Source organism: Nothobranchius furzeri, chromosome 13 (assembly GCF_043380555.1).
Source record: "Nothobranchius furzeri strain GRZ-AD chromosome 13, NfurGRZ-RIMD1, whole genome shotgun sequence".
Taxonomy (NCBI): domain Eukaryota; kingdom Metazoa; phylum Chordata; class Actinopteri; order Cyprinodontiformes; family Nothobranchiidae; genus Nothobranchius; species Nothobranchius furzeri.
This window is the reverse complement of record NC_091753.1, coordinates 18,748,526-18,763,425: the sequence shown is the minus strand read 5'-3', so window position 1 is coordinate 18,763,425 and position 14,900 is coordinate 18,748,526. Positions and strand designations below refer to the sequence as shown.

General features: G+C 46.2%; 1 protein-coding gene across 1 annotated transcript in view; it reads left to right on the top strand.

Moving 5' to 3' along the window:
- epha4l (eph receptor A4, like) overlaps positions 1 to 14,900 on the top strand; it is a 100,790-nt gene that overhangs the window by 70,340 nt on the left and 15,550 nt on the right. Inside the window, exons 7-9 of the mRNA XM_054742968.2 lie at positions 979 to 1,103; positions 1,183 to 1,342; positions 7,838 to 7,949. Of these exons, the coding sequence (XP_054598943.2) occupies positions 979 to 1,103; positions 1,183 to 1,342; positions 7,838 to 7,949 (397 nt within the window). The remainder of the gene's footprint in view (positions 1 to 978; positions 1,104 to 1,182; positions 1,343 to 7,837; positions 7,950 to 14,900) is intronic.

Genomic DNA, 14,900 nt, shown 5'->3' with positions numbered 1-14,900 from the left:
TATCTTGAGAGGCGCTATAGAAATGAAATTTTCTTCTTCTTAACATGAGTCCGATTCTACCCACCCCCCGCCGCCGTCAGACATCTGGAACTTTTCCCTGCTGTGTGAACGCAGCCGAAAGGACAAGTTCTGGTACAAAAGTGGTGTGTCTGAAAACACGGTTCCGGTTAAAAACCGAATTGAATTGTCCACAAATGTTACAGAATGTCTGTCTGAAAAGGGCTTAAGATAACCGGCTAGCAGAGCTTCTGACTGACAGTTTATGTGCAGCAGCAAATCAACTATCCTGATTAATAAGGTTATAAAAGCTCATAAACGAAAAATCACTTTGATGTGTGGGGGAACTTTTCCAGGCCCTCTTTAGCAGGGTGGGACTGGGAGGAGAGTGCTGTAGCCTTTTAGCTGGAAGCTAACCGAAGCCCGGGGCTAAGGTGGGTTGGTTCGCCGGCACGTGTCTGAGTCATCCCGGTTATTATCAGCTGCTTAACGACACCGAGCGGACTCACGTTCACGTTTGAAAGCAGCGCTGATTCCAGAAACCTCAGCACAAAGTGCGTTCGTTAATCTGAGCCAGTATGACGAACAAGGGAAGTGAGCGGCAGCGGAAAGCGGGGGTGGAGTGGAGATAGTGGAATTTTGGGGTAAGGGTCTACGTAGGGGGCGGGCGTATTACGTGAACGGACCCATCTGATTGGCCGCATATCAGAAGGGCTACATTTGATTGGTCAAATAATACTTCCGCGTAAAAAACAGAGCTGGTTTACAAAAAGTTGATGTACGACACTGATGGAAATGATTGAACCAAACATTTATCGCCGTTTTTGACATGCTTTGCGATGGGCCTATCACACGTCCTGTTATCGCGATGACGATAATTTTACAATATATTGTGCAGCCCTAGTAGAGACCACAGCAAAAGGAAACAAAGAGACACCAGACAAAATGCTAAGCTAAACCACGTCCTGTTTTTCTGACCAGCTCCGTCTCCAGTGACATCAATCCAGGCCAAGGACATCACCAGACACACCATCTCACTAGCATGGCAGCCACCAGAAAGAGCGAACGGGGTAATCCTGGAGTACGAGGTCAAGTATTATGAGAAGGTGAGGGGCACTAACTGACACATTGCTTTATTTAGTAAACCTGAAGGGACTTCTGATTAACACTGATTTCATTTTGAAGGACCAGAACGAAAGGAGTTACAGGATCATAAAAACGTTGTTCAGGAATGCCGACATCAAAAGTCTCACCCCGCTAACCTCTTACGTCTTCCATGTGCGCGCCCGGACTGCAGCTGGTTATGGGGATTTCAGCGGCCCCTTTGAATTCATGACCAACTCAGGTGAGTGTGAACAACGTACCTCATGATTCAGTTTGAGTTTGGTTCTTCAGCTGTGATGCATCTAAAGCCCTTTCTCAAGGTGTTACACCCTCTGAATATGACCATGTTTAGCTAAATGAAATGATTATTATTGAGTTCAGTTTTATAGGAATATCTAATGGATCATTTTAAATTAGAAGGGTTTGACCTGGTTCCCTTGGCAGGACTTGGACAAATTTAGATTGTTAAAACATGGAAGATCCAACATGTGGTGGTCAAAAAATAACAGAAATTCCCCATTTTTGACTTTCTGGTGTCTGGAGACACGGCAAGATCTACACTACACACATACCAAATTCCCACATGAACATTCCTCAGTCAGATGGGAAATCTCACAAAACATCTCGAGATCAAACGTGACTTTGGAGTACACAAAAATGGCAGAGATCGTTCAGCGTACTTCTATCACCTCACTTTCTGATTGGCTACACGTCAAATGCATCAAGAAGCACACGTTAGCCCTTAAAATCAATCCCAACATAGGGATAGGCAATCATGGTCCTGGAGTGCCACTACCCAGCATGTTTTCGTTTTTTCTCGTTTCCAACACACCTGATTTTAATGGGCGCTTAACAGTTCAGCTTGATATCTTGGTGAACAGGTGAATCAGCCATTCAATTAGGTGTGTTGGAGCTAAAACATGCTGATAGCGGCACCCCAGCACTAGGATTGCCTACCCCTGAATATGACTGGAGCATCCCTGATGTGCTCCTGAGCAGTCCAGAACAATCTTAACACACCACACATGGCAGGAATATCATATGGGATTATTTTTAGGGCCATTACAGTAATCAGGTGAGTCCTTAAAATTGATTTGATGATCTGGCCGTGTGCACAAGGTAGGGATGAGCCGGATACTCGTTTCAGACGAGTATCCGGTACGGATAAAGCATTTTTGACGAACACGAGCATGGAACGAGTAAAACTGGTAAATATCTGTAATCGTGCTGAAGGAAAATCCTCATTGGGTAACTGACTGTCTTCACGCTCTATGATTGGCCAGTCACATAGAGCGCCCGCCCCTCCCTACACACAAAACTCTGCAGCCGGGAGCTCACTGCTCAGTCAGCGTACGGTCCATCCACGCACACGCACAGACAGTAACGGATCTCTCTGTGCTTGCTTCACTGTTGCTCACTCTTCAGTACTCCCTATGTTTTCTTCAGTTCGCCTCTTTTTAAAGTTACTTTAAAGTTATTTAAAGTTACTTTTTTGGTAACATACGTGGTGCATTTGACAAGACAGCTGAAAACGGCTCGTGCTGCGTCAGTCACTGCCTCCACTCCGGTCGGGTTTTTTTTCTCTCTCTCTCTCTCCTCTTCCTCAGGATCCACTCCCTCTTTCCTATTCACTCTCTCTCCTTCTTTACATTTTTTAATCAAAATTGTCTATTTTTTGCTCATTTTAAACATATTTTAATCATTTTCTAAATTCTTTTTTCTATTTTACATGTTTTGTTTTTGTGAAGCGCCTCGTGATTTTCATCTTGAGAGGAGCTATAGAAAAGATCTTTTCTTCTCTCTCTCTCTTAATTCATGCACTTAAATATTAATGTTCTGATTTTGTTGAAAAACTTGTTCTGTAATAGTTCCTTTACTATTGTGATCAGAAACATTTAATCTCAACTCTAAGGCTGCTCTGTAAATAGTTTTCAAATAAACAATACACATAGCAACTTCTGATCAATCCATATCAATTTCAGATTTAAAAAAATTTATGTAAACCACACCCACTTCCGGTTAAACTACATCCACTTCCGGGTTAGGCCACACCCACTCCGAGTACAGATACAGATAATTTAGATGGTTGAACAGATACAGATGGTGGTGTACTCGCTCATCCCTAGCACAAGGTGCTAAGTACTTAGAAACATCTGAAATTCATAGTCACTCGTTTTCTTTCAGTCCCAATGCCCGAACAGCACAGTAATTCAAACATGGTAGGTACTCTGACGTATATTAATGATGTTAAAAGTGGAAAAGGACCGAGATGTTTTATCCATTTTGTATTTAAATGGATGGTTAAAACCAAAATTTTCTCACACCCGAAGCGGCTAAAACTGACGAAGGGTGACCAAGCGTTTGTTTCCGTGTCGGGAGGCGACGTGCTGTGCCAGAGCATCGCTTTCCGTCGCCCGCGGTAATACGGACATTTCACCAACATTTAACCTCTAACCTCTAGCGATTTAACCTTCCCCTCACCCCCCTCCCAACCATAACCTTAACCCAGTTTCTTGCTCTAAATTTCCCGTTAACCATGCTTGAGAGGAACGTTACAACTAGAATCAAAGTTTTGCATGCACAAGTGGGTTAAGGTTAGGATGGGGGTGAGGGGAAGGTTAAATTGCAAGAGGGTAAAGGTCACATTTCGGTGAAATCTCCGTTTTACCGCGGGCGTCGGGAAACGACGCTCTGTCACAGCACGTCGCCTCCGTAAACGAATGCTTCGTCGGTTTTACCTGCTTTGGGTGTGAGAACGTGTTGTTTAAACACACGTTCAACCCCATCATTCCCTTCTTAAGCTTGTTTTGCTGCAACAGCTACACTAGCACTTAGTTGAAGCTACTGTATTTTATGCTGTGCTGTTACTTCTTGGATGCCAGAAAACAACAAATTAAGGATATTTGATATAGTTTTTGTAATTTGCCAGCTCTTCACTCTATCCTGTGCTACAACACCCAATAAGCACACCACCTCTCCTTTGATTGTCTGGGTGATACCTCTGCTCTGTAGAGCCAGCAGCACACCATGCCAGACCTGTCGTATCATTTCACAAAAAATCATGCAGTGTCACAGAGTCATTAATCAGAATGAACTCGTCCATTCTTTCACCTGACTAAATGTATGCATCGGTAGACGTTCCAGCCAAGGATCAAACTAAAGTGTTTTAAACGGTCACTGTTTCAGCCAGACTTGGAATCACTTAGCAACCCTGTCAACACTAACAGCAGATTTGTGGGTGTACTGCACAATATTCCCAATTAGCCTCACAAACCCGCTGGCCTGTGTGAGCCCATTACAGTGATGTAAGGAAGCCAAAAATAAAAAATAAATAAACAGACATTTATTATTGTTATTATTATTGTTGTTGTTGTTGTTCTGGAGGAGATTTACTAAATCAGTCTGGGAAAAATATTAGAAAAACTGTTAACAAATAAAAAAGAAAATACTTTTTTTTTAATTAATTCCACTTTTACAGTCAGCTTCAAGTTTCCATGTCTCAGAAAATGTTTTTGTCTTTTATAACCTCAGATAAACTGTCCAAGTCGTATCAGCGTCTCATTTATTCACCATGAACTAAGTCAACATGCAGACAAATAAAGTTTCAACAGATGTGAGGACCACCTGCAGCAACGCATTCTCACACCCAAAGCGTCGAAAAATGACGCGTGTGACCAAGCGTCACAATATAATGATCAAGGTGCCCCAGCGCGTCGGGAGAGGATGCGCAGGGACACTCGCGGGCGTCCGTATCTGACGCCCGCGGTGACACGGACATTTCACCTCGAACCTCTAGCGATTTAACCTTCCCCTCACCCCCATCCTAACCTTAACTCAGCAATTTTCAATAAAGCTTTGCATGTGCAAGCTGGTTAAGGTTAGAATGGGGGTGAGGGGAAGGTTAAGTAGGTCACAACTCTGTCAAATGTCCGTGTAACCGCGGGCGTCGGATACCAACGCTCTGGGACAGCGCGTCCTCTCCTGACGCGCTGGGGCACCCTGAATCGTCATATTTTGATGCTTGGTCACACGTGTCATTTTTCGACGCTTTGGGTGTGAGAATGTGTTGCTTGCAGCTGTACGAATGAAATCATGAAACATTTGTATCATAAATATAAAATTTTAAGTTATTACAACATGTTGAATTATTGGCATTTTAACCTTCATGTTAGTCTGAATTAGCTTGCATATATTTTACCTATTTCACTTTTTTAATTATTTACTATCTGTTATGGACCTTCTTGTGTCTTTAATAAATTGATTGATTGATTGATATACTTTAATGGTGTTAAAATATGCACAAGTACTTTTGTTAACAGAAAAAATGCACAGTTGAAAGTTGCACACTGCTGTAGTAGTACTCGTAGTAGTATTGGCAATAGTATTGTTGTTGTGTTAGTCACATAGTAAATTCTGCATTGTTTTTGCTGCTAGAAAACCCTGAAAGGGAGTGCAACACCTGTGGTATTATTAATAAACAAACGAGTAAACAGCTGATTAAAACCTGCAGGTGTCCCTTTGCAATTGAAAAAGACACAATCAGGCACACATCCTACTGTGGTTTATCACCGACCCTGTTTGCATCGAGCACCAACACCCAGCCTGGCTGTGTTTGGACAGCACTTACGGTCTGAAGACAGCTGCATTCATGTCCTGGTCCAAACGGGGACATTGTCTCTCTGCAGTGAACAAGAAGCTGTGACTTTACAGGAGCGACTGTAAACAGACACCAAGCATGGACTGAGACCGGTTACTGTGTCACAGCAACCTTCCTCACTTTCTCTTTCCTTGTGTCTGTTCTCTTTATTTATTTTATTTATAAACTTATATTTGATGAGGATGGAACCGTTTGAGATGAAACATCTCGTGTTCGAGCGGGTCCTCTTACCTTACATCAAATAAACTCAAGATAGCTCAATCAAAAGGAAAAGAAACATTGATCACAAACTAACAAAAACAACTACATTAAAATAAACAAATTAACAAACACATAAATCGAGCCATGGCACATCTCAGATTCATCAAAGCATTTTCCCTTTTTCTTCCTCTTCTTCTAAATCTAAAAGCGTTACAGGTGGGCGTCGCATATTCATAAACCAAAATTCTAAACAAACGAGAAGATGTGGTGGATCTTAAATGAGCAGGTAATGTGTTCCAGTCCGTTTGAGCTTCAACCGAAAAAGACAACTTTCCCGACTCCTTTTTAAAAGAGGAACCACAAATAAAATCTGTTGTGCTGTACGAATATTATAATGAGATTGGAACGGAATTACCAAGGTCAGGGGTGTCAAACTCATTTTAGCTCAGGGGCCGAATTGATGGAAATCTAGTCCCAAGTGGGCCGGACCGGCAAATTAAAAACAACTTCAGATTGTTTTCTTTGTTTTAATACAATCAATATAAAACAAAGCTGGAGCCTGAGGACAGTGTATCCAAAATAGTACAAGTACAACACCTGAAGTGTACTTGAAAATTTGAAGAAAAAATAAAAATAAAAATAAAAAAACATTCCTTAGTGATTCAAAGGGCTTACAGATCACATGGCTAGATCAGTTTCATGCAGCACTTAAGTAAAATGAGTCAAATACACTTTTAACATCTTTTAGCTTCACCACCAGCACATCAATATCAGAAGTCACATCCTGAGTGGCGGCCAACTTCAGGATGTGATTCAAGTTCTTGTGTGAGCCTTGAGCGCAGCTTTGTTTTATTTATACTCATTACAGAGAAAACATGCTCACAAAGACAAGTTTATTTTAACTCTACATTGTAAAGTATGAAAATAAAGTTTACACAACCATCTCGCGGGCCAGATCCAACCCGCTTGCGGGCCGGACACGGCCCGCGGGCCGTATGCTTGACACCCCTGACCAAGGTGGTTAGACAAGAAGGAAAATCAAAACAGACACACTCAAAAATAAACAACAACCAGTCCATCTGGCTTCAGCTGGAAGCTGAAAGCATATCTGTGACGTTTCGTGCTTTTTTTCAATCAAACAGAATCATTACTGATCTGCTCTGTGTAGAACCCCAGGGCTCTGGTGTGGGCCCACTCCTATTTTCAGAAGATGATTATGATTGTTTTGGTGAAATTCAGCCGTTCTGGACTCAACATGACTCGCTAATCACTAACTGATTAAAAAAGCTTATTTTCAGTCAAACTCTAGGAGGACTGAATGTCGGATTGTTGCCTCAGAGTGAACGGTTCCTCGGATCAGGCATTTACATCCTCCCATCAAATCAAGCTGAAGGATTTTTGGCGTCTGTGATTAATTTCCTATCCAAGACGGTTGATGGTAGAGCATGAACTTAAGATGGTTCTCTTACCTGGAACCAACAGAAGAGGCATCTTCACTCCAGTTTTAACGGTTCTGTTAAATATAGAGCATGTTTGAAACTCCTGACTTTAACTTTCAGAGCTCTGATTGGTCAAAATCCTCTTTGTATGCCTGAACTGCTAAACTCGATTCCTCAGGCCATCAAATCAGAAACCACGAGCAGCTCTGGAGACCAGACCAAGAACTAGAGGGGTTTTATTGGTTTCCAATCTGTTGCACATAAACAGTGGGATGAGTCTGGATTCTTCAACAAAGCAGCTTAAGACTTTCTGATTCAAATTTATGTTTACTTCAGACTCTTTGTTTCTTTCATCTGTTTTTAATGTGCTATTTTTGTGATTTGAATCTTTCTGAGTGAACAAATAAACAAACATAACTATAATGTATTTTACCCACAGTTCCATCTCCCATCATCGGCGATGGAGCCAACTCCACAGTGTTACTGGTATCGGTGGTGGGCAGCGTGGTTCTCCTCCTCATCCTCATCAGCGCTTTCGTCATCAGCCGAAGGTCAGTGTCATCCTTCTGCCTTCTGTCGCTGTCGCTCTCCTCAGCGATGAGGGATGTCTTCCTCAGGGGCAGAAAAAGCAGCTGTCAGGGGAATCACACACACACACACACACACACACACACACACACACACACACACACACACACACACAGCTGGTACAACCACCTCACATCAAATGAGTGATGACTTGCCACACCGGAGGCATGATTGACAGCTCAGACAGCTGAAGAGATGTAATCAGCGACCTCTCATTCCCCATCTTCTCGTCTCCCCGCTCCTCTCCCTCCCTGTCACTCTCCCCTATCTCTCAGTTTGTGGTGGTAATCATGGCTGCTAGTTTTTTTCCCCCGCTGCGACTTTTTGACTGTCACAAAGACAAACGAGAGAGACGGGCTGAGGAAAACATGGAGGAGTAAAAGACGGAGCAACAGGAGGAACGGTGAGATAAGCAGGCAGCAAAAAGTGGGTGTTAGAGCAGAGAGAGAGAGAGAGAGAGATGGAGTGGCATCAGGTGGATCTTCAGTGACCCAATCTGAGAGTGTTAACCAGCCAGCAGGACGAAGCGCCGTCACACAGATGAATTACATGCAGATGGGGCTGTCACACCTCAGGGTGTTAACCACCCTCTCCTCTGTGTGTGTGTGTGTGTGTGTGTGTGTGTGTGTGTGTGTGTGTGTGTGTGTGTGTGTGTGTGTGTGTGTGTGTGTGTGTGTGTGTGCTCATATTGTTATGTAGCAAAAAATGGAAAGTTTAGTTTTCAAATGCTGAGGAAGTGTTGTGGGTCATGATATGGATATAGGTGTTTGTGTGTGTGTGTGTGTGTGTGTGTGTGTGTGTGTGTGTGTGTGTGTGTGTGTGTGTGTGTGTGTGTGTGTGTGTGTGTGTGTGTGTGTATGTGTGTGTGTGTGTGTGTGTGTGTGTGTGTGTGTGTGTGTGTGTGTGATTGCCTCTGTCTTCAGCCAAGCAGGTTGTTGTCTCAGCCTTTTTATATGCATGTGATGGTCACTGTTATTGTGCTGCTGCCGTCTTCCTGTGATTGTTTGTGTGTGTGTGTGTGTGTGTGTGTGTGTGTGTGTGTGTGTGTGTGTGTGTGTGTGTGTGTGTGTGTGTGAAAATCATGTTACCATTTACCATCATTGCCCAACTAGAGGGGAGGACAATGTCTCACACATCTGGTCATTTCCATCACCGACCTATAAATACGAGCACAGGTGTCAGGCTGCTGAGGGATTAGAGGGATTTAGGAGCATCTTCTCCAGGATTGATTCATAGTTTTTATTCCTGCCTGCGTTCTCTACACCATATATCCTTCAGAATCCACTGGCTCTGAGGGAAACCCTGCACGGGTTCATAAATGTACGACTATTACTGCAGTAAATGTGCATGAGAAATCCTTTAACTAGATACAGGACCATGCTTAGATAGATAGATAGATAGATAGATAGACAGATAGATAGATAGATAGATTTTTTTTTCTTTATTTTTTTAGACAGATAGATGTTCAGGAGAGTTGAATGGTAAACATTCCTCACGAAAAGAAAATTTGTATTAAACAAATGTCAGTTCCTTCTGTAAAGTCAGAGGTACGGAAAAGGATTAGGGCCACTGAAAAGAGAAAGAGAATTGACTTTTTCCCCAGAATTCCCTGTCAGAATTCCGAGATTAAAAGTCAGAATTTTGAGGAAAAAAAGTCAGAATTCTAAGTAAGAATTCTCTTTTTCTTTTCTGGTCAGTGGCTCTAATCCTCTTCTGTTCAGAGTAGAAATAAATAAAATGTAGAGCACAGAAAGTCTCCATAGTCTCAGTGGATTCAACTTCGTCGTCGTCGTCGTCTTCCTCCGCTTATCCGGGTCCGGGTCGCGGGGGCAGCATCCCAACTAGGGAGCTCCAGGCCGTCCTCTCCCCGGCCTTGTCCACCAGCTCCTCCGGCAGGACCCCAAGGCGTTCCCGGACCAGATTGGAGATGTAACTTCTCCAACGTGTCCTGGGTCGACCCGGGGGCCTTCTGCCGGCAGGACATGCCCGAAACACCTCCCTGGGGAGGCGTCCAGGAGGCATCCTGACCAGATGCCCAAACCACCTCAACTGGCTCCTTTCGATCCGGAGGAGCAGCGGTTCTACTCCGAGTCCCTCCCGAATGTCCGAGCTCCTCACCCTATCTCTAAGGCTGAGCCCGGCCACCCTACGGAGGAAACTCATTTCGGCCGCTTGTATCCGCGATCTCGTTCTTTCGGTCATTACCCAAAGCTCATGACCATAGGTGAGGATTGGGACGTAGATCGACCGGTAAATCGAGAGCCTGGCTTTCTGGCTCAGCTCCCTCTTCCCCACGACAGATCGGCTCAGCGTCCGCATCACTGCAGACGCCGAACCAATCCGCCTGTCGATCTCCCGATCCTTCCTACCCTCACTCGTGAACAAGACCCCGAGATACTTAAACTCCTCCACTTGAGGTAGGACCTCTCCCCCGACCCGGAGGTGGCAAGCCACCCTTTTCCGGTCGAGAACCATGGTCTCAGATTTGGAGGTGCTGATCCTCATCCCAGCCGCTTCACATTCGGCCGCGAACCTACCCAGCAAGAGCTGAAGGTCAGAGCTGGATGAAGCTAGGAGGACCACATCATCCGCAAAAAGCAGAGACGAGATTCTCCTGCCACCAAACTCGACACACTCCACACCACGGCTGCGTCTAGAAATTCTGTCCATAAAAGTGATGAACAGAACCGGTGACAAAGGGCAGCCCTGGCGGAGTCCAACCCTCACTGGGAACAGGTCCGACTTACTACCGGCTATGCGGACCAAACTCACGCTCCTCTGGTAAAGGGACTGAATGGCCCTTAACAGAAAGCCACCCACCCCATACTCCTGGAGCGTCCCCCACAGGGTGCCCCTGGGGACACGGTCATAAGCCTTCTCCAAATCCACAAAGCACATGTGGATTGGTTGGGCAAACTCCCATGCCCCCTCCATCACCCTTGCAAGGGTATAGAGCTGGTCCACAGTTCCACGGCCAGGACGAAAACCACATTGCTCCTCCTCTATCCGAGATTCAACTATCGATCGGACCCTCCTCTCCAGTACCTTGGCGTAGACCTTACCAGGGAGGCTGAGGAGTGTGATCCCCCTATAGTTGGAACACACCCTCAGGTCACCCTTCTTAAAGATGGGGACCACCACCCCGGTCTGCCACTCCCTAGGAACTGCCCCCGATGACCACGCAATGTTGTAGAGACGTGTCAACCATGACAGCCCTACAACATCCATAGCCTTGAGATACCCAGGACGAACCTCATCCGCCCCCGGGGCTCCGCCGCTGTGTAGTTGTTTGACTACCTCAGCAACTTCTGCCCCCGAGATCGGACAGTCCATCCCCAGGCCTCCCAGCTCTGGTTCCTCCTCGGAATGCGCATTGGTGGGATTGAGGAGCTCCTCAAAGTATTCCTTCCACCGTCCGACTATAGCCTCAGTTGACGTCAGCAGCTCCCCATCCCCACTGTAAACAGTGTGAGCGAGTTGCTGCCTTCCTCTCCTGAGGCGCCGGACAGTTTGCCAGAACCTCTTTGGAGCCGATCGATAGTCTTTCTCCATGGCCTCACCAAACTCCTCCCACGCCCGAGATTTTGCCTCGGCAACTGCCACTGCTGCACCCCGCTTGGCTATCCGGTACCTGTCTGCTGCCTCCGGAGACCCACAGACCAGCCACGCCCTGTAGGCCTCCTTCTTCAGCCTGACGGCTCCCCGAACCTCTGGTGTCCACCAGCGGGTACGGGGGTTGCCACCACGACTGGCACCGGCCACCTTACGACCACAGCTAGCAACAGCCGCCTCGACAATCGCAGAGTGGAACAAGGCCCACTCGGACTCAATGTCCCCCACTGCTCTCGGGACGTGGTCAAAGCTCTGCCGGAGGTGGGAGTTGAAGACCGTCTTGACAGGTTCTTCTGCCAGGCGTTCCCAGCAGACCCTCACTATGCGTTTGGGTCTGCCAGGTCTACGCGGCATGTTCCCTTGCCATCTGATCCAACTCACCACCAGGTGGTGATCAGTTGACAGCTCCGCCCCTCTCTTCACTCGGGTGTCCAAAACATACGGCCGCAGGTCAGATGATACGACTACAAAATCTATCATCGACCTGTGACCTAGGCTGCCCTGGTACCAAGTGTACCGGTGGGCGTCCTTATGTTCGAACATGGTGTTCGTTATGGCCAAACTGCGGCTTGCACAGAAGTCCAATAACAAAACACCGCTCGAGTTCTGATCAGGTGGGCCGTTCCTCCCAATCACACCCCTCCAGGTCAAGCTGTCATTGCCCACGTGAGCATTGAAGTCCCCCAGCAGGACAATGGAGTCCCCTGATGGAGCACTATCTAGCACTCGTCCCAGGGACTCCAAAAAGGGTGGGTACTCTGAACTGATATTTGGCCCATAAGCACAAACAACAGTCAGGACCCGTTCCCCGACCCGAAGGCGCAAGGAAGCTACCCTCTTGTCCCCCGGGGTAAACCCCAACACACAGGCAGAGAGTCTCGGGGCTAACAAAAAGCCAACCCCAGCCCTCCGCCTCTCACCCGGAGCAACTCCAGCAAAGTAGAGTGTCCAACCCCTCTCCAGGTCTCGGGTTCCAGAGCCAATGCAATGTGTCGAGGTGAGTCCGACTATATCTAGCCGGTACCGCTCAACCTCTGCCACAAGCTCCGGCTCCTTCCCCGCCAGCGAGGTGACGTTCCATGTCCCAAAAACTAGTTTTCTTGTCCGGGGATTGGACCGCCAAGGCTCCCGCCTTGGTCTGCCACCCGATTCACATTGCACCGGACCCTTCATGTTCCTCCTGCAGGTGGTGGGTCCACAGTTGGACGAGCCCATGTATCCGGTTCGGGCTGGGCCCGGCCGGGCCCCATGGGCGAAAGCCCGGCCACCAGGCGCTCGCTCACGGGCCCCAACCCCAGGCCTGGCTCCAGGGTGGGACCCCGGTAACCCTCCGGGCCGGGTACTCCGACTCTTCGTTTTCACCGCCATGAAAGATCCTTCGAACCGTTCTTTGTCTCACCCTTCACCTAAGACCAATTTGTCATGGGAGACCCTACCAGGGGCACTAAGTGCCCCAGACAACATAGCTCCTAGGATCATTAGGGCACTCAAACTCCTCCACCACGATAAGGTGACGGTTCAAGGAGGAGGATTCAACTTCTCTCCTCAAAACGACACAGACAATTAGTACAGCCCACAGAAGTTCAAGTATCCAAAAATCCAATGTCAGAGTGAGATACAGGCAAGGCCATACACAAACAGACAGAAGTCAGCAATTCTTATCAAGGTGTTGAGCAGGGATCAGTAGTCAAAGTTCAGAGCCAAGGTCGGGGTCCAGGTGACAGATGGGCGAGAGAATCCGTGAGGGGCAAGGCAGGCAGAATCCGTGGACACAAAACGTGGTCAAAAGGCTTGGTTGAAAATATCGCTGGAGTCTCTACGGACACAAGGCTGTCGATCATCTGGCAGGGAGACAGAGCCTGAGCTTTGCTTAAAAGGAGGAGCGCACAGGTGCAGCAAGGAGACAATCAGGCAGGGCTCAGGTGAACTGGGTGAAGCTGATTAACAGGAGGACTGGCAGAAAGGAAAAACCGAACATGACAGGCGTGGCAGAACAGGGTGGAATCATTACAGATTATGCTTATTAATGAAATTAGTCTTAGAAAGTTAACTTGAGTTACTTACTAAAAATGTGTTTCAGCTTTATAAATTTCAGTAGTAAAGGCAAACTATCGGATCGGGACTGGAAATCGGATCGGATTTGAAGTTAAAAGGTTGGATCGGGATCAGAAGCCCAAACTGCTAATCAGGACATCCCTAATTATAATTAGAGATAAATATCTATATTGATATTGTTTTTCTTGAATATAAAACTGTAAGTCGCGTGAAGAATCATTTTGTTTAGTGATAGAAGACGGGCACAAGTCTTAAGTGCCTAGCTAAAAGCCTGAATCTGGACCTGGTTGTCCAGGCTTTGATTCACAATGAGCAGTCCTGGCTGGCGCATGCACAAGCTTTATTTTAAATGCAACAAACAATATTCAGTTTATGCTTGTTATTTAAGCATATTTGCCAGGAATTGGCTTTGAATTTTTCCTTTGATGTTCAGCTAACTGCTACAAGCTACGTACTTAAGCTAATTAACTTGCGTTTTGGTGCGGCACATCCCAGAGTTTGTTTCAAACTTGTAGTTTTGATTTAGTTTATTTCTGAGTCATGAACTTTCAAACCGCTGACACCTGTGTTAGCATCAGGCTTAATGCTAGCTAACTAGCCTTTTGTCTATCCCATCCTAAAGTTAATGTCACAGTAGTCATCACACACTGGTGAAAATCATCTCAGCATTTGACCCATCCCCGTGGGAAGCGGTGAGCTGCAGCTGTGGCTGCGCTCAGCAACTATTTGGTGGTTTAATCCCCCAATCCAACTCCTTAAACCTGAGTGTGAAGCAGGATGGCACTGGGTACCATTTTTTAAGTCTTTGGTATGACCGGACAAGGATTTGAACCCCGATCGCCCAGTCCCAGGGCAGACACTCTACCTTCTCTTAAGACTGTAAAGCTAATGGGAATTTTTTTGTTACAAATGTAGTAATTTTGCCATAAAACTTATTAAAATGTTCAATTTGCTCCTCTGTAATGATAACGTCTCATTAAACTGTGGTCAGAAGACTTTCACAAATGTTTTTATTTTTTCTCTTTCGACAACTAATCCCTGCTGAAGAAACCAGCAAAGCCCAACGTAGGTGTTAACCAGCATATGTTGTGTTTTGGTGATGGTTCAGCTGGTGGTCCACCGTCCTATCACCAAAACACAACATATGCTGGTTCCTTCAGCAGGGATGTGTTCTGGTTTCTGTTCCTTTCTATTGCACACCTGAGCTACGCTATAATGATCCATGTCTTTTCAGTCTTTGCCTTTTG